Consider the following 24,075-nt stretch of genomic DNA (forward strand, 5'->3'; position numbering starts at 1 on the left):
GCTGCGCGGTGTCATGACAATAAACAGAGTGCTGAGCTCTACGGGGTGGCAACGCCGATCATAGACCTCCCCCCAAAAGAGCAAAAACAACTGAGGCCCTACTCTGTTATTATCTATGCATAGTCACATTAATAACTCTACCTACATGTCCATGATACCTCAATTATCTCGACTAACCAGTGCTCCCGCACACTGTCTCTATACCAGTACCCCCTGTATATAGCCTCACTATTGTTATTTTACTGTTGCCCTTTAATTATTTGTTACTTAAATTGTTTTAATTTTTTGTATTAAAACTGTATTGTTTATGGGCTTGTAAGTAAGCATTTCACTGTAAGGTTTCACCTGTTGTATTCGGTGCATGTGACAAAGCCATTCGGACACAGTGCAGTGCCAGTGGCACTGACACACGTCCATCGTTATTTTCAGAGGAAAAATGGGGACGCTTGCAAGCCGAAGAACACCATGTCATCTGTGATGCACATCTGCGGGAGAGACTGGTGCACTTCACAAAATAGATGGCATCATGAGGGAGGAAAATTGTGTTGATATATTGAAGCACCATCTTAAGACATCAGTCAGGAAGTTAAAGCTTGGTCTCAAATGTGTCTTCCAAATGGACAATGACTACAAGCATACTTCAAAAGTTGTGGCAAAATGGCTTAAGGACAAACAAGTAAAGGTATTGGAGTGGCCATCACAAAGCCCTGACCTCAATCCTATAGAACATTTTTGGGCAGAACTGAAAAAGCGTGTGCCAGCAAGGAGGCCTACAAACCTGACTCAGTTACACCAGCTCTGTCAGGTGGAATGGGCCAAAATTCACCCAACTTACTGTGGGAAGCTTGTGGAAGGTTACCCGAAAAGTTTGACCCAAGTTAAACAATTTAAAGGCAATACTACCAAATACTAATTGAGTGTATGTAAACTTCTGACCCACTGGGAATGTGATGAAATAAATAAAAGCTGAAATAAATCATTTTCTCTACTATTATTCTGACATTTCACATTCTTAAAATAAAGTTACGATCCTAACTGACCCTAAGACATGGAATTTCTACTAGGATTAAATGTCAGGAATTGTGAAACTGAGTTTAAATGTATTTGGCTACGGTGTATGTAAACTTCCGACTTCAACTGTAAGTACAAATCTCCAGCAACATGTGGTGGATAGTAGAGTAGGCCAGCAGGACAGAGGAGAAACGATTGAGTGTAAAAGACTGTTCTCGGATGCTGTCATTGGTGAAATGTCTGAATGATTCAGCAGAAGTAACAGCCCATTTGTGAAGGCCCTGTGTGCCCTTGACCCAGAGAGCCATGACTTTCTAATTGTAAAGAAGGTGAAACTACTGCTGGATCGAGGCAAAACAGATTTGGTGGTAGCTGAGTTTAATGTCACTTGCCAGCTCCGGCTCCAATGAGGACAAATGGACCCCACTTGATATCCTGCAACGATTCTCTGGGCCCCTCTCCACTATGCCAACTGTGCTTACTGCACTGGAAACATGGATTGACTTTTAGGTGTTCCTCATAGAAATAGATACGTGGTTGTAAATGGAACTGTACATATTGGAAACGTGTTTGTGGTAGGCTGGCATTGCTTAGTTGATTAAGTCGGTCGAATTTGATCCACAGAAGTGTAGTGGGCCATATCACAACGTGTTGCTGTACTCATGATCGGCATGGTTCTCCATGTTTGAAGCGAGCCTATAGGCCTATAGGCCTATTTGTTTGGCGAGACAGCATCTCACTGTAGTAGGCTGTGTTTGTTATTTGGATCTCCATTTGCCTTTTTGTTTACTGCGTTTGTTTACTGTTAATGTAACAAGCCTAAATATAGATTGTGTCATGCCTTCATCGATCTGATATTTTGAGTAGGTGTGTCCAAACTTTTGGCTGGTACTGTACGTACACCGAGGTCAATCACTAGCAATATTACAACAAGAAATGACACATGGATACAGTTCATGGGATAAGCAACATTTCATAAAGTTCAGAGTAATGAGTAAAAAACCTTTTGAATAGCCTGACTGTGCTGCTGTGTTTGTGTGCCAGTTGGCTCCAACAGCATGCCTTCTCTCCCCAGTACCCCTATTAATCCTTATTATATCCAGGCAGCGTGATGAAAAGGCCTTATTCTGAGCTAAACCACGAACATGAACAGACTTTGTTAACAGCAAAGAATACTATGTGTATGGAGACAAGATTAAAAGACTGTGAGGAAGACTGTGTCGAAGTAACAAACATTTATTACTAGAACAGGGGGAAGGAAAAACGACAGGTCAAGGGCAGGTTACCACATTATGCTACACTCTTAAAAAGAAAAGGTTCCTGGAGTATCCTTCAGGGGTTCTTCAAATTGAAACTGTGGGTGAACCCATATAAGTTCGTCAAAGAACCCCTTTTAACGGATCCTCAAAGAACTACCCCCCCCCCCTGGTATTATTATTAATAATATGCATAGCAATAACACTATTTTAGTGGCAAAGCAGAATAAAATTAAATAAAAAATGAGGTAAACTCCCAGCAGAATCCCAAGTCCCATGTGTATATCCTCTGGCGTGTTGACTTTAATGTGTTGATGTTATCCATAGGCAGAATACATTTTTTTAAGTGCATGGTGATCGAACATGTTTCCTGTTATATTCATCAGAGGTGTAGGGAGGGTGAAGTCTGTGAATCCCCAAAAAATAGTGATTAATGATTAAGTGATTCATTAAAAAAGATGATTAACAAAACATGCACACAACAGTGTTCATACCTTGGTTTTTGTTGGTAAATATGAATTTAAAAAACTGTTTTGATAATGGTTTTCATACACATACCTTGTCCATAATGTAGAGGCCTATGGGATATTTATTGAAGAGGGATGCTAAATGTGATCTGCATGACATACCAATACCAATTGACATACCTTTGAATGTCTCATCTGTATGCCTACAGACACAAAACTTAGCAGTTCAGTCATCTGCACCCAATACAGCTAGCCTTCAACATGTTCTTATAGCCTACAGTACATATTCTTAACTCTTTGTTTATTGATATCCATTGAAATGTGTCCATTTTCTGTTTTAGAAAGATTTGCAGAAATATGAAAAGATAGACGGTATGATCATAAAACAATATCAATTTAGATCATACAAGGGACAAACCTTACCTTAAATTGAGTTGATCTTTAAATGTTTCATTTTAGTGACTGCACCGGCTGTCTTTTCAAATTCAAATCCCAATGTTTCTGTTGAGCAGTTATGTTGCAAGAACCCCCATCAACTAAAGGAGGTTCCTCAATGAACCCCAAATCCTATAGGGTTCTTGGAAGAACCTTTTGGGGGCAATTTTCTAAGAACCCTAAGGTTCTTAGAAGAACCCTTGTTGAACCCCTAATTTTGTTAGAGTGTATGTAGTTAAAACCTCTCGTTCTCTCAAACAGAATTAGTGAACATAAAAGTTAAATCAGGAGAAACGACACGGATTATCCAGTCGCAGTACATTTTAATGACCTAAAACATGACATTTCTACCTTTTTTATACATTTATTTTTTAGATTTTGTGGCATAGAGAAAGTTAAGATGTCAGACAAGGGAGGTGATATAAATAATACTCTGAGCAAAAGAGAATGTTTTGGGATTTTCACCCTCCCAGACATTATTTCCTAGAGGTCTTAATGATGAAATGGCCATGCATGTTATGTTGTAAATGTGAATATGAATTATGCCCTGTTTTTGTCTTGCGCTGTACCCAATGATTTATGAAAACTTGCTTGGTAGGTCGATGTCCTCATTGTGGTTTTACAGACATGTTTAATACGTTTTATGTACACACTTTATTCAAATATTTATTAAATGTATGTTGTTATATTGGGTAGCACTTATTTGTTTTCCCTCGACTCCAACCCCATTCGATGCGTGGAACGGATGTGGGTGTGGCTACATAAGTGTGCTATTTTTTTTTAAATCACAAAAGCCCCGACGAAGGCCGTGAGGCCGATGTGTAAAGCTTGTTAAAGAGCAGTGTTACTATCAAGAACAGTGTGCGAGTTTCTTCTTTTTTCTCATTTTACTCATTAAGATTAAAATTCCTTTTGCAAGAGACCTGGCCAAAATAGCAGCACACACAGTTTCAAACATTTACAACATAAAACACAATTGCACTACAGTTTAAAAACATCCGTTGGCATATTGAACAGGCACATATGTTTTGTGAGGAGTGGTTTAACTAGGGGTCAAAACATTGATGCTCCCCCCCCCAATACATTTTCCACCATAGATTTTACCCTAGCTTTAAAACCATTCAAGGAGACAAGCTCCTGTAGTCTCAAGTCAAGGAGAATTACAGTCCTGTGAGTGTAGGCGATATTTGTCATTAGTTTGCTTGACAATGTACCGTATGTACACAGGTAAAATGGGAGCTGTGTCAGTATGACCTTTTTAGAAATAAAAATGTACCAATGACTTAGTCTCCAAAGATCTAAGGAAGGCCAGCTCACTCTCATATAGAGGGTACAGTGATGGGTGAGAGTTTTGGAGATTAATTTATGTTTGAGCGCTTCAGAGTTTGTAACAAACCTCAGCGCCCCATGGTACACAGTGTCCAGCATACAAAATGACGCTACAGGTGCATACATGTACAATGTGTCGCCATAGTCAATTACAGGCAAGAAGGTAGCGGAAACGAGTCTCTTTCTCACTTTAACAATGGTGGTCATCCATGGTAAACTGGTGACGTAAATCAAATTCGCTGTGCATGAGCGGCAGACTCTATCTGGCACAGCAGCGGGAGACATTATGAGATGTAGGTTTGTCGGTTACCAGGTCTGTACACAGCAGATAGATATTTTGTTATAGCAAGAGAAGGAACGGCTTTCTACTGTGATAAAGACCTATTGGCAGTCTGTCGGCAGTCAGATTCTTGGTGTGTTTCATGCTTAAAGTTAGTCATTTCCACTTTAAAATGTCACACTTAATTTGCACTAATGAAAGACGTGTCGACAAAATGTCCATTAATTATAATCCACATAACAATTCATATTTCCTGTTGCTGCAGGATTTTTTGTGGAATGAATGAAGCTCCGCTGTGGGGCCTAAACACAATTCCCAGTCAAGCTCCCCGCCTCCACCACAAGTCCTATAAGAGCTCAGACACACCTGTAAGGTTGTCAAACGTTTGCTTGCCAACTGCACTAAGCACCTCTGAACAGAGTGTCGGCAGTCAATCTCTTTTGTGTTCACACAGCAAAGACCTTGAAGTCGTCAGCCACTCAGCCTTGTTACATATACTCCAAACCGGAAGGTGGCGATGGCGTTGTTTGGCAATGCATTTCCATATATGGTGCTTTATGGTCTCGTCAGTGTCAGCTAGCTAGCAGGCTGCAGTAATGTTGCTATTGTTGTAGAAAGCCCTTGTTGATACTAACCAGATGGCCACGGGTTAGCTGACGACGCCACAAAAACGATGTGCACGCTTCAGTTGGGTAGAAGTCTGTGTGTTGCGATTCTGAATGGCCAGATACAGTGTAGCTAGCGACTATGACAAGAAGCTGCCATTTCGGGAACAGTAGATGGCTCGTTTCAGCTAGTTTTTTATCTCGTTCTTGATGCCATGTCTTGTTTTGACTGAGGTCAAAATTCACTATAGCAGACCAACAACTGTAACAATGCATCTGAGGGACAACAAGTGCTCATTGTGCAAATGTATTTGTTTTCAATAAACATTGGAGAAGAAATATAGTTTACATGTTGTCAACAATCTAAGCCAACCCCATCTGTTCTGCCCCATAGTTGGTGTTGTTGCTAAATAAGCAACATGTCTATATAACTAGCTAGCAGGATGACGTTAGAAATCATTTAATTCACAATGTTAGCCAGCTAGCAAAAAAATGTATCTAAATGGTTAGCATGATATGCTAGCTAGCTGTTGTGCTAGCTAGGTAAAGTAAAGACACTGCATTGACTCTGAGCAACCAGCTACAGGAGCTGCTTCACGAAAACAAATTTAATTGTGATTTAATTATGTTAGAAGCTACAGTGGCTAGATTTTGTTCTTGCAAATAATGAACGACCTCCTACTGTGATAAGCACCTGTAGGCAGTCATATTCTCTGTGTGTTTCATGCTTAAGATTTCCACAATCCCAGCTCTGCTCTGCCGTCACTGTTTGATCTTGGTTCACTGTGAACATGTGTAGTGTAGCTGGTAATTTCCATGTTAAAGGACCCATGAGCATCAAATCAAACTTTATTTTGTCACATGCGCCGAATACAACAAGTGTAGACCTTATTGTGAAATGCTTACTGTGAAGTTCATAGATATATTTTTGAATAATTTCCATCAAAGAAAATGTGGCATAAGTAATAATGGCTTTGATTTCTGGTCAAACAGATGGAAAACTTAGACTTAGAAAACATCTACCAGAAAAAGTATTAAAAGGTATTAGAAATACATCAAAGCAAAATAAATGTTTTGCCTTCTGTAAGTTTAAGAAACATTGCCTTGTAATCCTTTTTCCAAAAACCCACATACAGTGCCTTCGGAAAGTATTCAGGCCCCTTGACTTTTTCCACATTTTGTTACGTTACAGCCTTATTCTAAAATTGATGAAATAGATTTTCCTCATCAATCTTCACACAATACCCCATAACGACAAAGCAAAAACGGGTTTTTATGAATAAAAAATATAGAAAAATAAATGACTGAAATATCACATTTACATAAGTATTCATACCCTATACTAAGTACTTTGTTGAAGCACCTTTGGCAGCGATTACATCCTTCAGTCTTCTTTGGTTTGACACTGCAAGCTTGAACACCTGTATTTGGGGAGTTTCCCACGCTCTTCTCTGCAGATCCTCTCAAGCTCTGTCAGTTTGGATGGGGAGCGTTGCTGCATGGCTATTTTCGGGTCTCTCCAGAGATGTTCGACCGGGTTCAAGTCCGGGCTCTGGCTGGGCCACTCAAGGACATTGAAACTTGTCCCGAAGCTATTCCTGCTTGGCTGTGGGCTTAGGGTCGTTGTCCTTTTGGCTCTGGAGCAGGTTTTCATCAAGGATCTCTGCACTTTGCTCCGTTCATTTTTTGCCTCGATCCTGACTAGTCTCCCAGACCCTGCAGCTGAAGGCCTAATTTGGTGGAGTGCTGCAGAGATGGTTGTCCTTCTGGAAGTTTCTCCCATCGCCACAGAGAAACTCTGGAGCTCTGTCAGAGTGACCATCAGGTTCTTGGTCACCTCCCTGACCTAGGCCCTTCTCCTCCGATTGCTCAGTTTGGTCGGAGGCAAGCTCTAGGAAGAGTCTTGGTGGTTCCAAACTTCTTCCATTTAAGAATGATGGTGGACACTGTGTTTTTGGGGACCTTCAATACTGCAGAAATGTTTTGGTACCCTTCCCCAGATCTGTGCCTCGACACAATCCTTTCTCAGAGCTCTACGGACAATTCCTTCAACCTCATGGCTTGGTTTTTGCTCTGACTTGCACTGTCAACTGTGGTACCTTTTATATAGACAAGTGTGTGCCTTTCCAAATCATGTCCAATCAATTGAATTTACCACAGGTGGACTCCAATTAAATTGTAGAAACATCTCAAGGATGGTTAATGGAAACAGGATGGACCTGAGCTCAATTTCAAGTCTCATAGCATAGAATCTGCATACTTATGTAAATAAGGTATTTCTGTTGTTTAATTATTTTTTTCACTTTGTCATTATGGGGTATTGTGTGTAGATTGCTGAGGAGATTGTTTTAATTAATCCATCTAAGGATAAGGCTGTAACTTAAGAAAATGTAGAAGAAGTCAAGGGGTATGAATACTTTCCGAAGGAATTGTTCCCAGAAGTCACAAGTAAAGGTAGACTTATCAATTAGTTTGTGTTTTTACTGATATCAATTTCTGTTTATGAATGACTTAATAAAGTGATTAAAACTTGTAATTCTGTTACCAAATCGGTAACAGAATTACCTAAAGTCTCTAACGGAATTGCTGCAATTGAATTGGCTACAATGGGAAATCACAGGAATCACAAGCCACAGTTAGGTCACGGGCTACTGTCCTCCCTTCCTCTGGCATACTGTTATGTTCAGTTCATAACTCTTTTCTTTGCAGTCATCTTGTGGTAAAAGCTAGTATGAAAACAGTCTGGACAACCTCTTTCTCTCTCTCTCTTTCCAGCTACTGTTACCTCTCCCAGGTGTTACTGACACCTAGCCATGAGCCCCCTCTCTTTCCATTTACTGTAGCCAGGATCCACACCCACTTAGCACTGACCAACACTGGATGTCAATGGACGTTGAAAAGTAGTTGAAATTTGATCAGTCCACTCACTCACGCCTTGATTTCAATGTCCCCAGGTGTCATTTTTTGGGTTGGTCCGGACCAGCCTTGATTTCAACGTCTACAGATGTTTCACAAGTTTGGACCTCCAAAGTACAGCACAGTACAGTGAGACACAGTAGAGTACAGAAAAGTAGAGTATAGTTCAGTACAATACAGTAGAGAGCAGAAAAGTAGAGTATAGTTCAGCAAGGACAGTAGAGCACACTGGCGTAAAGTACAGTATAATGTACTATACTGTAATCTATTGTGCTGTACTGTGCTGTACTGTGATGTCCAAACTTGTGATACATAGACAATTATGATAGGTTTCAGATATGGTCCGGACCAACCAAATTTGGTCTTGTTCGGGTGCGGAGCTCATTAGAATAATAACATGTAGAATGTGTGTAGAATAATACCCATATATGCAAAGGATGATATTGCATATTTCTACCTGGGGTCGTTCCATGAAAAGAGTGCCTTTTGCTTCCCTTTGATATATATATATTTTTTTTTCCATATTTTTTTTTAGCCCTTTTTCTCACCAATTTCGTGGCATCCAATTGTTTTAGTAGCTACTATCTTATCTCATCGCTACAACCCCCGTACGGGCTTGGGAGAGACGAAGGTTGAAGGTCATGCGTCCTCCGATACACAACCCAACCAAGCTGCACTGCTTCTTAACACAGCGCGCATCCAACCCGGAAGCCAGCCGCACCAATGTGTTGGAGGAAACACCGTCCACCTGGCAACCTTGGTTGGCGTGCACTGCGCCCGGCCCGCCACAGGAGTCGAGATGAAAAAAGAATAACCCTACCAGCCAAGCCCTCCCTAACCCGGACGACGCTAGGCCAATTGTGCGTCGCCCCACGGACCTCCCGGTTGCGGCAGGTTACGACAGAGCCTGGGCGCAAACCCAGGGTCTCTGGTGGCACAGCTGGCGCTGCAGTACAGCGCCCTGCACCCTGCAGTACAGCGCCCTGCACCCTGCAGTACAGCGCCCTGCACCCTGCAGTACAGCGCCCTGCACCCTGCAGTACAGCGCCATTTTGATATTTTATGTAGATGTTGTGCACCAATATTGAATTTAAATGCCTGTTATTTTACATTAAGTGCCCTTTTAATATAGACCACATGGAAAAATCAATAAATCTGATTTTTTTTATATGAATCCTACAGACGAAGAACCGTATATGTGACATTTAAAAAAAAAAAAGAGATATACATGAAAAATCATTATTGGACACCATTTTTCTATAGTGAACCGGTTTCACAAGCTTTCCATGCGCTAATTAACAATAATTTTAAATTTAAAGATAGGCTCTCGTGGAATAACCGTTTATGTGCACCACCTTTCTGTTGCTGATGAAAATCGCAGAAATGTGGGAAAGAAACGTAAAACAAAACTAAAAGAATGGAAAGACAGGCAAAGGAAGATCTTACGGGATGCGGGAAAACCCTATACAAATCGTAAGGGTCAAGAAAAAACTGGGAAAAGCTGTCCAAAAGAGGTATGTGGAAGAACCGTATATCAAACAATCAAGCTAGCTAGCTATAGAGTACAGTAACTAACATGTATGTTCTGGGTTGTCTAATTTGTAACTATAGAGAAAACATATTAGCTAAAGTTCGTTGGCTACTAACTCATACATTATCGTTACAAATGTTATTGCTAGATTATAGAAGAAACATAGCTAGCTACTTTTTCTCCGTCCACCGGATGATTCGACATGGCTACAGTAGCTAGCTAGTTACACTGTATCCTGCAGGGAAGAGCGTGTTCCGCGACGTGCAGAAAATATTGTGGAAAGTTGACTGATGAACGCAAGCTGCATCTGTTCAACAGGTTCTATACTGTCCCATACGAGAAACAACAAGCGTTGATTCTCTCCGGCTTAGAACAGGTTAGAAATAAGACAAAATGCCTATTATTATAATAGCTATATTGAACACTTGCATAGTTTAACTTTGACAGTAATGATACGTACATTAACGTTAACTCTAAAAGTGCTGCGTTACACAATGGTGCAATACAAACTCATTCTGTGTATAGATTGGGAGTGTGTGAAAGATGGAGGTCCTGATCAAGCAATATCCTGAATGTGCTACAGTATATTAAATTCTGAATTCATCATTGTCAATTTTTATTGCAGCATGAGGTGAAACGGAGACGTAAACCTGAGGATACAAAGGAGAACAAACGACGGAAACAAACCTTCAAATACCATGTACAGCAAGCAGGCCAGAGATTGAATGTGTGCAAGGTTACTTTCATGTCTGTGTTCCAGCTAACCAACAGCCGTCTTCAGGCAAGTGAAAATATGAATTAATGTCTATATGAATATCAATTACAAACATATTGTATTCTCTGTACTAGTTTTTAATAACCTGCTAATTGAAATGTAATTGTTTTGGTCAGGTTATTCAGGAAAAGTTAGCTGAGGCAGGTGAGGTTGCAGGTCTCCAGATCAGGCTACTGAGGCTAGGTCTCCTTTAGAAGATGGAAGAGGGAAGCATAGCAATAGGTAATGCGCTATGGATTCCAGCCTGGATTATTTCACTATAGCAGTGCTCTAAACAATCTTCTAAACATTAACATAGAGTATCGAATGGATGAATAGCGAATTCTGAAACAAAAATATAAAAATGTTTATTACTTTTAAACAAAATGATGGTAACTAAGCTGTCCAACTACCACCTGAGCATTGAGGACTGAGTGCCGATTCCCTCCCCTCCCACCAGACAGCACTGGCCTAATTCTCGCCGCCCTACAGGACCCCCCGGCCACAAACGGCAATGGCGTGACCGGGATTTGTACCCCGGTTATAGCGACACAGTTGCACTCTAAGGCAGGTCCCTAGACCATTGAGAGAATACAAGTTTAACAACACCTTGTTGTCTCCTTACAGGCCACATCGGATACATGCTACAGTGAAAGAGGGCATCAAGGAGCACATTCTATCTTTCCCAAGAACCCAGAACCACTACTCACGGATGAAGGGGGATGTACACAGAGAATACCTCAGCCCTGATCTGAATTTGTTGCGAATGTACCGACTCTACAAAGAGAATAATACCACATCATCTGCAAAATTCTGGGTTTATAGGGACATTTTCAAACAGCAGAGTCTCAATTTCGGCCAACCCAGGAGTGACACCTGTGGCAAATGTGACGCATTCTTCACTAAGATGTCAGCAGCAACATCTGAAGAGGAGAAGAGGAAGATTGCAGTTGAAAGTGAGTTACACCATCGAAAAGCCGAAAAGGCCTACACACAGCTTCAAAGTGACACTGAGTGGGCTAAAGCCAATGCTGACTGCCATGTCATTTCTGTGGATCTACAGGGGGTGATGTACACCCCTAATCTGACCCACTCCAATGTCTACTACCAGCGGCAGCTGTCAAATTTTAACTTTTGCATCCAGGAACTTGGAAAAGAAGATCCTGCATACATGTGTGATTGGCATGAGGGGATTGCACACCGAGGGTCCATTGAGGTGGCAAGCTGCATAATGAAGTGGGTGAAGACAAAATTCACGCCACTCACCAAACCAGAGGTGCGCAAGTTGATCATATTCAGTGACAGATGCTGTGGGCAGAATAACAACTGGCGGATGCTCAATCTGATGTCGATGCTCGTCTCTATGGGTTACTTTACCCAAGTTGAGCAGAAGTTCATGGTCTCTGGTCATTCTTTTCTTCCTTGTGATCGATCTTTTGCCACCATCGAGAAGAGGCGCAAGGTGTCAGTCCTTCATACACCTGATGATGTTTCAAAGATGATACTTGAAGCACAACCAGCAAAACCATTAAAGATGAGGATGCAATGTGAAGACTTCAGGCACCTCCCAGATTCTGTCCTCAAGCGACCAGCTGGACTACAGATCACCTCAGTGAGGTGGTTAAAAAAGTCACAGGTATTGCACAGAGAATAGTTTACTAACATCCCATCAACATGCAACATGTTGTTCTAACAATAAAATATCCTAATGCTTGACTGTGAAAGTTGTTATTGATGTCAGGAACTTAAAATGTTTCTGTTCTAATTTCAGTTGAGGATCCTTGGAATCTGTACGCCAAACAGAGCCACAGTCTATTTGAGGGATGGAAGTCGTGGCTGATCTCCAAACCAAAAGGAGGAGCTACACCTCAACCTCCCTATTTTGCAAGCCACTACCCTAGAGCATATGAGAGTCCTCTGCCCATCAAAAAAAACAAGTGATGACCATGCTGATGACCATGCTCAACTACTTGCCAGCTGCTGCATGCTCTTTTTATGAATCACTGCAGAGTGAATAATTTGTTGTTAAACCAAGCTACATAATTAACCGTTTTTTTCTGTGAGTTTATGATCCCATGAACCTGTATACTGTAGTATGTTGAATCTGTATACATTTCAAAAGACATGTCACCCCTATTGTAGGAAATTAAATGTATCGTAGGTGTTTTCTATGTGAATCAATTTGTGTATGATTTGAACCAGCACAATATATTGAATTAATTTAATTTTAAGATGTTCCTAGTGTAGAAAATGTTATGTACAATGTGTTCTGTTGATAATTATTTTGTGTGATCATTTGAACCTTTTTTAATCTGAATGAATTAAAAACAAATAAGTCATCACATACAGTATGTGAGTATTAATTTGATCTTGATTCCCTTTTTTTATTCATTACAATATACACTATCTCTCTGTCACCACATTTAGCATTAACTGTAAGCAGTTAATACTTATTTACTGCTGTCACCTCAGTGCAGAAGGACATTTCTTGCCTTTAGCTTGGGTTTAACGCAATTCACAACGTAATTGCTGATCATAGTGTTAAACACAAAGAGAATGGTTTTCTGAACGTTTTGTAATATTGACCTTCGGGACCTGCATAATGGACATGCATATTGGCACATCACATTTATCCCTATTTGATATTTACAAGTTGTGCTTGTTTTGATTGAATTCATTTAATTGTATTCTATTTTGGTAGTTCTATGGTATGTTCACATTGAGGGCTTCATTTTAAATGAGACTAAGATTTCATGACTTTGACTTTTAAGAATAGTCATCAGTGCTAAAGTTGATAGACCACCTTTAAATGAACCTCCATACTAATGAATTAACTGCATATTGCATTTAAGTTATTTACATGAAGGGCATCTGTACTTGAAAGTACTTAAAACATCATATCAGGTGTTAAAAAAGGACATCTTACAAGAGTCATGCAAAATGTCACATATACTGTTTTTCCACAAACTGAAATCATCACTGGAGATATACTGTTCTTCCACATTCTAAAAATTAAAACGGCAATAAAAAAAGTATTATTTGAAATAACAAAAAAATATAAATTGTTGTTGGAAGATATGGGTATGGTGAATTATTTCTCAACCATAAAACACCTAATGTGGTACACACAATTAATAATATAAAAATAACTGATTATCTTAAAATGGAAAAATTGTCACATATATGGTTCTTCGTCTGTAGGGTTCATATATGAATAAAGGCTTGTTAAATTGCCAAAATGCAGCACTTTGACATGTCCCTCCATCAACCCTTTGTCACTTCTAGGAAGATTTGAACTCACTAAATCTCCAAATATCTCCAAGCTTCACCATCATAGTAAACCCCTAGTTATTTTGTTGCTTTGACAGTCATTTCTGAACATTATTATTGATTAGTGATTCATTTAAGTCTGTCCCTCCATTTTGAGGTCAACCCTTTTACGTGAACTGAACTCTCATTTGAATTTGGTGAAACCATCAACCCTGTTACTCACAGATAGACAGGCTAGAAACGTTTTAACAATTCAATTTTCTGGGTGAAGCTTGCATGCAATTTCAACTCCCTGTTGCACACAACAAGCTTCCATTCCCTCTGTCACAATGGGATTTATGGCTGATTTAATAAGAAACCTGTTACGGTCAACCCTGTTATTTTATTTGGCACTTAATAGTTACTTTCAATAGTCATACATTTTTTATTTAACCTGTTGAAATGGGAAAATGTGCTCATTATGGCAGAATGTGTAACGGTTTTCTTCCGTTGAAGGAGAGGAGGACCAAAATGCAGCGTGGTTAGTGTTCAACATGTTTAATAAGGACAATAAACGTGAACACTATAAAATACAAAACAACAAATGTGAAAAAAACGAAACAGTGCATAGACACAAAGACAGAAGACAACCACCCACAAAATCCAACACAAAACAGGCTACCTAAATATGGTTCCCAATCAGAGACAATGACTAACACCTGCCTCTGATTGAGAACCATATCAGGCCAAACATAGAAATAGACAAACCAGACATACAACATAGAATGCCCACTCAACTCACGTCCTGACCAACACTAAAACAAAGAAAACACAAAAGAACTATGGTCAGAACGTGACAGTACCCCCCCCCCCCCCCAAAACCTGAACCTATAGGGGAGGGTCTGGGTGGGCATCTGTCCGCAGTGGCGGCTCTGGCGCACCATAGTCTTTGTCCGCTTTAGTCTCCTCCTAGGAACGGCGACCCTCGCCGCCAACCTAGGATTGGCAACCCTACTAAAGGGCCCCACTTGACTAAACAAACTCTTCCGGACTGAGGGGCAGCTCCAGACTGAGGGGCAGCTCAGGACTGAGGGGTAGCTCAGGACTGAGGGGCAGCTCAGGACTGAGAGGTAGTTCAGGACTGAGAGATAGCTCAGGCTTGTTGACGGCTCTGGCAGCTTCTGGCTGACTGACGGCTCTGACAGATCCTGGCTGAATGGCGGCTTTGTCAGATCCTGGCTGAATGGCGGCTCTGACAGATCCTGGCTGAATGCGGCTCTGTCAGATCCTGGCTGACTGGCGGCCCTGGCGGCTCCTGGCTGACTGGCAGCTCTGGCGGCTCCTGGCTGACTGGCGGCTCCTGGATGACTGGCGGCTCTGGTGGCTCCTTGCAGACTGGCGGCTCTGGCAGCTCCTTGCAGACTGGCGGCTCTGGCGGCTCCTTGCAGACTGGCGGCTCTGGCGGCTCCTTGCATACTGGCGGCTCTGGCGGCTCCTTGCAGACTGGCGGCTCTGGCGGCTCCTTGCAGACTGGCGGCTGTGGCGGCTCCTTGCAGACTGGCGGCTCTGGCGGCTCAGGACAGACGGGAGACTCTAGCAGCTCTGGACAGACGGGAGTCTCTAGCAGCTCTGGACAGGCGGGAGACTCTAGCAGCTCTGGACAGGCGGGAGACTCTAGCAGCTCTGGACAGGCGGGAGACTCTAGCAGCTCTGGACAGACGGGAGATTCTAGCAGCTCTGGACAGGCGAAAGGCTCTGGCAGCGCTGGAAAGACGGGAGCACCCGTAAGGATGAGACGGAGAGACAGCCTGGTGCGGGGGGCTGCCAGCGGAGGGCTGGTGCGTGGAGGTGGTACTGGATAGACCGGACCGTGCAGGCGCACTGGAGCTCTTGAGCACCGAGCCTGCCCAACCTTACCTGGTTGAATGCTCCCGGTCGCCCTGCCAGTGTGGCGAGGTGGAATAGCCCGCACTGGGCTGTGCTGGCGAACCGGGGACACCATGCGTAAGGCTGGTGCCATGAATGCCGGCCCAAGGAGACGCACTCGAGACCAGATGCGTAGAGCCGGCTTCATGGCACCTGGCTCGATGCCCACTTTAGCCCGGCCGACACGAGGAGCTGGTATGTACCGCACCGGGCTATGCACCGGCACTGGGGACACCGTGCGCTCCACAGCATAACACGTTGCCTGCCCGTTCTCTCTCGCTCTCCGGTAAGCACAGGAAGTTGGCGCAGGTCTCCTACCTGGCTTCGCCACACTCCCTGTGTGCCTCCCCCCAAGACATTTTTGGGTCTGCCTCTCGGGCTTCCTTGCCAGCCGTGTTCCCTCATATTGCTGGCTCCTCTCTCCAGCTGCCTCCGCTCTCCTAGCTGCCTCCACCTGTTCCCATGGGAGGCAATCCCTTCCAGCCAGGATCTCCTCCCATGTGTACCAACCCTTGCCGTTCAAAACGTCCTCCCTACCGCATTTTTCCTATTTTGTTGCCTTACAACCTGAAAATAAAATAGATTTTTGGGGGGTTCGTATCATTTGATTTACACAACATGCCTACCACTTTGAAGATGCAAAATATTTTTATTGTGAAATAAACAAGAAATAAGACAACTTGAGCGTGCACAACTATTCACCCCCCCCAAAGTCATTACTTTGTAGAACCACCTTTTGCAGCAATTACAGCTGCAAGTCTCTTGGGGTATGTCTCCATAAGCTTGGCACATCTAGCCACTGGGATTTGTGCCCATTCTTCAAGGCAAAACTGCTCCAGCTCCTTCAAGTTGGATGGTTTCTGCTGGTGTACTGCAATATTTAAGTCATACCACAGATTCTCAATTGGATTGAGGTCTGGGATTTAGCTAGGCCATTCCAATACGTTTAAATGTTTCACTTTAAACCACTCAAGTGTTGCTTTAGCAGTATGCTTAGGGTCATTGTCCTGCTGGAATGTGAACCTCCATCCCATTCTCAAATCTCTGGAAGACTGAAACAGGTTTCCCTCAAGAATTTCCTGTATTTAGCGCCATCCATCATTCCTTCAATTCTGACCAGTTACCCAGTCCTTGCTGATGAAAAACATCCACACTGCATGATGCCACCACCATGCTTCACTGTGGGATGGTGTTCTCGGGGTGATGAGAGGTGTTGGTTTTGCGCCATTTTCCTTGATGGCCAAAAAGCTAAATTTTAGTCTCATCTGACCAGAGTACCTTCTTCCATATGTTTGTTGAGTCTCCCACATGCCTTTTGGCGAACACCAAACTTGTTTGCTTATTTTTTTCATTAAGCAATGGCTTTTTTCTGACCACAAATCCGTAAAGCCCAGCTCTGTGGAGTGTACTGCTTAAAGTTGTCCTATGGACAGATACTCCAATCTCTGCTGTGGAGCTTTGCAGCTCCTTCAGGGTTATCTTTGGACTCTTTGTTGCTTATCTGATTAATGCCCCCCTTGCCTGGTTCGTGAGTTTTGATGGGCAGCCCTCTCTTGGCAGGTTTGTTGTGGTGCCATATTCTTTCAATTTTTTTATAATGGATTTAACGTTGCTCTGTGGGATGTTCAAAGTTTCTGATAATTTTTTATAACCCAACCCTGATCTGTACTTCTCCACAACTTTGTCCCTGACCTGCTTGGAGAGCTCCTTGGTCTTCATGGTGCAGCTTGCTTGGTGGTGCCCCTTGCTTAGTGGTGTTGCAGACTCTGCAGCCTTTCAGAACAGGTGTATATATACTGAGATCAAGTGACAGATCATGTGACACTTAGATTACACACAGGTGGACTTTATTTAACTAACTATGTGACTTCTGAAGGTAATTGGTTGCACCAGATCTTATTTAGGGGCTTCCTAGCGAAGGGGGTGAATACAAATGCACTCACCACTTTTCTGTTTTTAATTTTTGAGAATTTTCTGAAACAAGTCATTTTTTAAATTTCACTTCACCAATTTGGACTATTTTGTGTATGTCCATTACATGAAACCCACATAAAAATCTATTTATATTACAGGTTGTGTTGCAACAAAATAGGAAAAACGCCAAGGGGGGTGAATACTTTTGCAAGGCACTGTAGAGAAAGGGACATTTATCGTCGATACATTCTATAACCACTCACATTAATCATATACCTTGCAAAGGAACCACTGCCCGCCTGGGTAAGAAATGTAAAGTATTTACATGTAAATGTCTTTGTTCGTCGTCTCTCTGTTACAACCAATCAGTTGTTCTATGGGAAGGTCTTGATAGGTGTAAGGCTCTGGTTGTCCACCAGAGGTCGCAATGTCCTTTGTAGTTTTCCTGGTCTTGTAGTGGAGTGTTCAAACAGAACAGATCTTTAGATGCACCAATGGTTGTCTGATATGGGATCTTCTCCTTCCTTTCTCGGGTAAATAGTCAAAGTTCTTGATCCCTTTACATGCACAGCTGCAGACTGTAAATGTTTTTTGTCTAGCTAGTTTATCTTCTTCAATTCGTGTTGAGTTTGAGTTTCTAACCATTTCAACGTGTGGACCACGATCTCACGTCTTTTGGTCTGGGAGTTTCAACCATTTGTAACATTTAGCTCACGCTTCACGTCTGCTGGTCTGGTAAGTTAATTCTTAGCAAGTCCTTTTAAGCACTCTGGTCGAAAAGGGCGTTTCCATCACACTGACATGCTCTTCTGACTTCATTCGGGGTGTGGCTTAGTTAATGTGCAATGGTCATGAAAACTAAGGTCTCGTTAGGAATGATTTTAGATTTCTATCTTAACAAAAATAGTTTTATCGTTTTTCGTATTTCCTACACAACGTAAAGGATGTAAACCTGACATACACAGTGTGAAAGCTCTTCAAATTACAGTATTTTGGTTATACAGTTTTTAATAACATCACAAAATGAAAAGCAATATGACATGATTCTTCTTTGGCTCCTCACTGACCATTCTTAGCATTCATATCTTAAAAATATTGTTCCAATATTCACTTTTTTATTCACTCTTTTGCCACCAAAGGCATTCCTTTGGTTGATACTGAAGAGCAGGAGTGGGTTCTCTGCTGCAGAAGATTTACGATTGGCGTGAGGTGTCATAAAACCGTCCCAGCCCCTCCTGTCCTCTCCTGTGGGAGAGAGAGGGGTCTGGCTATATGTCAGCCATTTGCCAAGCTGATCTGACGCCTTGGATCCTCGATCAGGAGAGTCATTACACTTTTGGAAACTTTTAAATCAATGGTTTTTATTTGGCATACATTTTAAAGTAAAACAAACCTGGAATTGCCCAGCTCCGCTACAGGGCCTATGTAATGTAATGTGATGTGACTGGGCATACAGCTCCTCTGTGGGAACCTCTGTGTGTGTGTGTGTGTGTGTGTGTGTGTGTGTGTGTGTGTGTGTGTGTGTGTGTGTGTGTGTGTGTGTGTGTGTGTGTGTGTGTGTGTGTGTGTGTGTGTGTGTGTGTGTGTGTGTGGACGATGAGAACTAACAGGGTGTTTGAACTCTGTCCTCAGTGGGCATGTAATTACCCTCTCTGATGGGCAGGGTCATATGATCTAGCTGCACTGTGGGGCCTACAGCTGCACCATGAGGCCTATACAGTATGTCTCCTCCCAGCTCCACTGTGGGGCCTTGACATTTGATCTCTCTTCATGTGAAGTGTAAGTTATGTGGCAATGTTAATAGGGCCCTTGAGATTTGAGGGATCGTACCCTGCTTCTCTACGAGACCCTGATACGCGATCTCTTACCCCCTGAGATACAGTTAAACGCACTGTAGCATCTCCATGGGGAATATGCCCACTGTGTGTGGTACGGTATATGCTTATCATTGTACATCTGCACACACATTGATAAAGTTCTCTCTGTCCTCTTCCCGACAGTCACATGGACCATATAGACAACAAGACTGAATATGTCAAGGTAAGACTTGTTTTTTTATTTATTTTTATTCCTCCTACACTATGTCTTTCTGTTAGTTTGTAGGCCGGTTCTGCTAGCATCATGGTTCCTACTCAGAAGGCCCAGAAATGGCTTCAGCATCTGCGAAAAGGAAGGGACTAAGAGTTAAAAACCCATCTGAGCAAGGGGTAACCATTTAGCATCAGTGTGAGTTGGTCTTTTCCAGTTGATCTCCTCACCCTGCTTTGGCTTTGTAGTGAGGTTTAAGGGGACCTATAGTTGAGCTCCTGACTCCAGGACCAGTGTTTGTAATTGAATTAGGATCAGTAGCACAAAGAGGCTCTGCCCCCCCCGCTCCGCTCTGCTACAGTCGAATGGCTGCTGATGAATGATGTTTGTTTCCATGGGCAACTGAGCAGGAAGCAGGATCTTGGCCAAAGGCCTTGTTTCTAAACAAATTAGTTGTGGAGTACCTACCTACACATGCCTAACTCTCCAAACCTTCTCTTGTTTTGCATTTTTTTACTTCTTTTTTAAAAATATATAAGTTGAACTGTTTTAGAGTAAGTGACTTCACAAACCATAATGTAGTACTCTGCAGAATTCAGACTTGAGGGTCTTAAAAAAAAGAAGCAATTTTCTCTAGTTATATTGGATTTGTGGTCTTTGAAATGTAATTCTAGTTGATTACATTCCTGCGCTTCTGCGATTATGCCCATTTCAGCAGTCTCTCTCAGCGTTTTAGCCTAATTCATTCTGCCATTTAGGAAATGTAATCCAAAATCAACAGCGCTGCTTCAGCACTTCTGGGTCCCAGTGTGCTGGGTGTAGTTCAGGACCAGGCCACTAGATGACACTGTAAGCCTGGTTTCTGGGTTGAATCCATCCACAAAAGTGCTCAGTTCTGACTGAACACTTGGGATCCATTGTCTGTTTTTCGTTGGAACTCAAAAAGAACTGGTGTCAGAAGCAAGTACTAACACTGACCCATATATCCATCTGGTGTAAAACAGTCTCTATCGCTCTCTGTGCAGTGATACCTCTCCCCTTCCAGTTTCCTCACCCACCCATACTCACCCTCCTCCCCTCTCCTCTCCTCCTCTCCACTTCCCCTCCTCTGAGCCTCTCCTCTCTCTTTCTCCTCCTCTCTCACCCTCCTCCCCTATCCTCTCCTCCTCTCCACTTCCCCTCCTCTGAGCCTCTCCTCTCTCTTTCTCCTCCTCTCTCACCCTCCTCCCCTCTGATGCCCCGTGTTGCCGTCCCTCGTTTTCTCAACACGCTTCTCTCTGAAACATTTATGACACTTATGTTTAAATAAACACTTGACCTGAATGTTCAATGTTATGGTAAAGATCTCTCAGGCGGAAGAAGACTGCCAGGCCCGGCCTGAACTGGACTGGGCTGGCCTGGACTCGACTAGACTGGACTGGCCCGGCCTGGACTGTGTAAGTTTTACACTGGGTGGAAGCACAGTGCTTTATTCAATCAATCAGTACATTAATTGGAATTAAATCAGCAATCTGCTTTTATCAACAAAAAAAGTGGTGGAGCTGCCATTTGGCTGAAAAAACAAATGACAGATTGTGGTTTTTAAATATCATTCTTCATATGCTGGAAGAAACTCGACTTGGTTCAGCTTTTTATCCTGGAAACGTGGACATGAATCCAGACTGAATATGGCCTGTAGTGTATATATGGATATATAAAGTGTAGTTAGTTCTAAAGTATAGAGTATAGTTATAAAGTATAGTTATTTTTTAAACAGTTTTATTTAACTAGGCAAGCCAGTTAAGAACAAATTCTTACTTACAGTGACGGCCTACACCGGCCAAACCCGGACAACGCTGGGCCAATTGTGCACTGCCCTATGGGACTCCCAATCACAATTGGTTGGGATACAGCCTGGATTTGAACCAGGGTGTCTGGAGGGACGCCTCTTGCACTGAGATGCAGTGCCTTAGATCACTGTGCCACTCGGGAGCCGAAGTGGTGTAGGGTACATGTGAATATGGCCTAGATGTATGTCTGTGAGTGTGCGTTGTAGCACAAAATCCTAGAGAGTGCCTCTGACACTGTATCTTTTGTAGGTTTGTATGGGCATAATGGGTCTGGAGGGAGAGGTTGGGCTGCTTTATATGCAGTTAATTAACATATGTCTGGCACAAGACACACTGGTGGTTTAATGAAGCCTCATCAGTGTGTGTGTGTGTGTGTGTGTGTGTGTGTGTGTGTGTGTCGTCTGTGTGTGTGTGTGCCCGCCTGCATACGGAGTGGGCGCACATGCTTCTTGGGAGAGTGTGTGCCTCATGCATGGTGTGTGTGTGTGCCAGGGGGGGGGGGGGGGGGGGGGGGGGGGCTCAGCTGCAGTGGTGGTATTGGGGGTGGGGTTCTAGTTGTTTCCAGTTCACACTCCATAGTTTCTCTCCGGTATTACTGCCGGTGTTAAGGCAATGCAGACACACACACACACACACACACAGTCTTTCTGCGATATCGCTTCACCGAGTCCTACGGCAGATTGAGTCAGGCCTGTGCCTTCATTGATCTGAGGGAGTGTAAATCGACTGGGCTAGACTTGCTAACATGTCTCTTGTAGTCTTGGGTTTCCGTCACTTAACAAACTGAGCCCTGCTCAGGTAATCCCTACCATTGTGTCGCTGAACTGTCGCGGGGCTGCTGCATATATACATTTTCCTAAAGGGTGTGTCATAATGTAAGTAACCTCGTTTATGTTCCTTTTTAAATGCCGTTGTCGATCAGGCGGCCACAGTCAGCAGCAGTCCTGTGTCTACGAACCAGAGTTATACTGTTTTCACCCAGACGGTGTGCCGTAGTAGAACGCCCACTGTGAGCGGTTAACCCTGCACTATTGGCTCCTCTATAAATATCCCTGTCATGTCTACCTCTGATAAGCCTCGCAGTGAAGCAATATAAACAATCAAGCAACCCGGGAAAGTGTGACTTTAACATATGTAGCCTGAGAAGGTTCATGAAATCGACAACTTGCTAGGAACCGGAAAGCGTTCATACACTGGCTCTCTCTGAGACTCGCTTAGATCATTTATTCGATGATACGGTGGTAGCAATATATGGTTAGAACATCCTGCGGAAGAGACCGAAATGCCAATGGTGGAGGTGTGGCTGTTTTATATATGCCGAGTCATATGCCTGTAAATCTTAGGGAAGATCTCATGTCAAATGCTGTTGAAGTAATATGGCTACCGGTTCACCTGCCTCACCTAAAGCCTATTCTGGTGGGAAGTTGCTATAGACCACCAAGTGCTAACAGTCAGTATCTGGATAATGAATGTGAAATGCTTGTTAAATGTATGTGATATCAACAGAGAGGTATATTTTCTGGGTGACCTAAATATTGACCGGTTTTCATCTGTCCACTCAAGAAAAAGCTCCAAACTGTAACTAGTGTCAGTCAAACCTAGCAGGGTGTTTTACAAACGGCAAAGGAAAGAAATCATCCACGTGTGTTGATCACATCTTTACCAACGCTGATAGACATCTGCTCTAAAGGCAGTATACACGCCCATCAGATGTAGTGATCCCAAAATAGTAGCCATGTCTAGAGGGGGAATCAAAGTTCCAAAGGCTGGGCCTAATATAGTGTATAAGAGGTCACACAAGGTTTTGTAGTGATTCCTATGTTGAAGATGTGAAGATTATTTGCTGGTCTGTTGTGTGTAATGAGGAGCAACCAGACCGCTGCACTTGACGCATTTCTGAAATGGCTTATTCCAGTTAGTACTAAGCGTGCGCCCATTTAAGAAAATGACTGTTAGAGGAATTGAAAAATGGTATGGTTGAGAGGGATGAGGCCAATGGGGTGTTCGTCTGACTGCACAGCTGATCATCATGGCAGCAGTTAATGGCGATCCTAATAAAATCCAAAATACACAGTACACACACTGTCTGTGGGCCAGGAACAGTGGTGGAAAAAGGACTCAATGGTCATACTTGGGTAAAAGTAGAAGATAACTTCATAGAAAATGACTCAAGTAAAAAAATGAAAGTTACCCAGTAAAATACTACTTGAGTAAAAGTAGTTGGTTTTAAATATATATATCATGCATCAAAAGTAAATGGAATTGCTTAAATATATATCATTATCAAAAGTAAAAGTATGGATGAATTCAAATTCCTGACATTATGCAAACCAGACGGCACCATTTTCTTGTTTTTAATTCATTTAAGCATCGCCACTAGCACACTCAGACATTCATTTACAAACGAAGCGTTGTGTTTAGTGAGTCCGCCAGATCAGAGGCAGTAGAGATGAGCAGGGATGTTCTCTTGCGTGAATTGGACCATTTTCATGTCAAAATGTAGCAAGTACTTTTGGGTGTCAGGGAAAATGTATGGAGTAAAAAG

General features: G+C 42.7%; 2 protein-coding genes across 3 annotated transcripts in view; both read left to right on the forward strand.

The window, feature by feature from the left end:
• The window catches only part of LOC110522954, a 39,148-nt gene extending 16,597 nt beyond the window's left edge, over positions 1-22,551 (forward strand). The window contains exons 4-6 of the mRNA XM_036979045.1: positions 19,674-19,764; positions 21,054-21,137; positions 22,453-22,551. Coding sequence (XP_036834940.1) covers positions 19,674-19,764; positions 21,054-21,137; positions 22,453-22,551 — 274 coding nt within the window. The remainder of the gene's footprint in view (positions 1-19,673; positions 19,765-21,053; positions 21,138-22,452) is intronic.
• Positions 9,363-12,938, forward strand: LOC110523937. 2 transcript variants are annotated; one of them, XM_036977670.1, is made up of 5 exons: positions 9,363-9,813; positions 10,149-10,206; positions 10,456-10,611; positions 11,212-12,220; positions 12,356-12,938. In XM_036977670.1, exons 4-5 carry the CDS (start codon positions 11,297-11,299, stop codon positions 12,422-12,424), a joined length of 993 nt encoding a protein of 330 aa, XP_036833565.1. In that variant the 5' UTR covers positions 9,363-9,813; positions 10,149-10,206; positions 10,456-10,611; positions 11,212-11,296; the 3' UTR covers positions 12,425-12,938. The 2 variants fall into 2 exon arrangements, with proteins under 2 accessions (XP_036833565.1, XP_036833564.1); XM_036977669.1 differs by lacking the exon at positions 10,149-10,206 and having other exon boundaries at positions 9,450-9,813.
• Positions 22,552-24,075: the final 1,524 nt, after the last annotated feature.

This window comes from Oncorhynchus mykiss, chromosome 5, assembly GCF_013265735.2.
Source record: "Oncorhynchus mykiss isolate Arlee chromosome 5, USDA_OmykA_1.1, whole genome shotgun sequence".
Taxonomy (NCBI): Eukaryota; Metazoa; Chordata; class Actinopteri; order Salmoniformes; family Salmonidae; genus Oncorhynchus; species Oncorhynchus mykiss.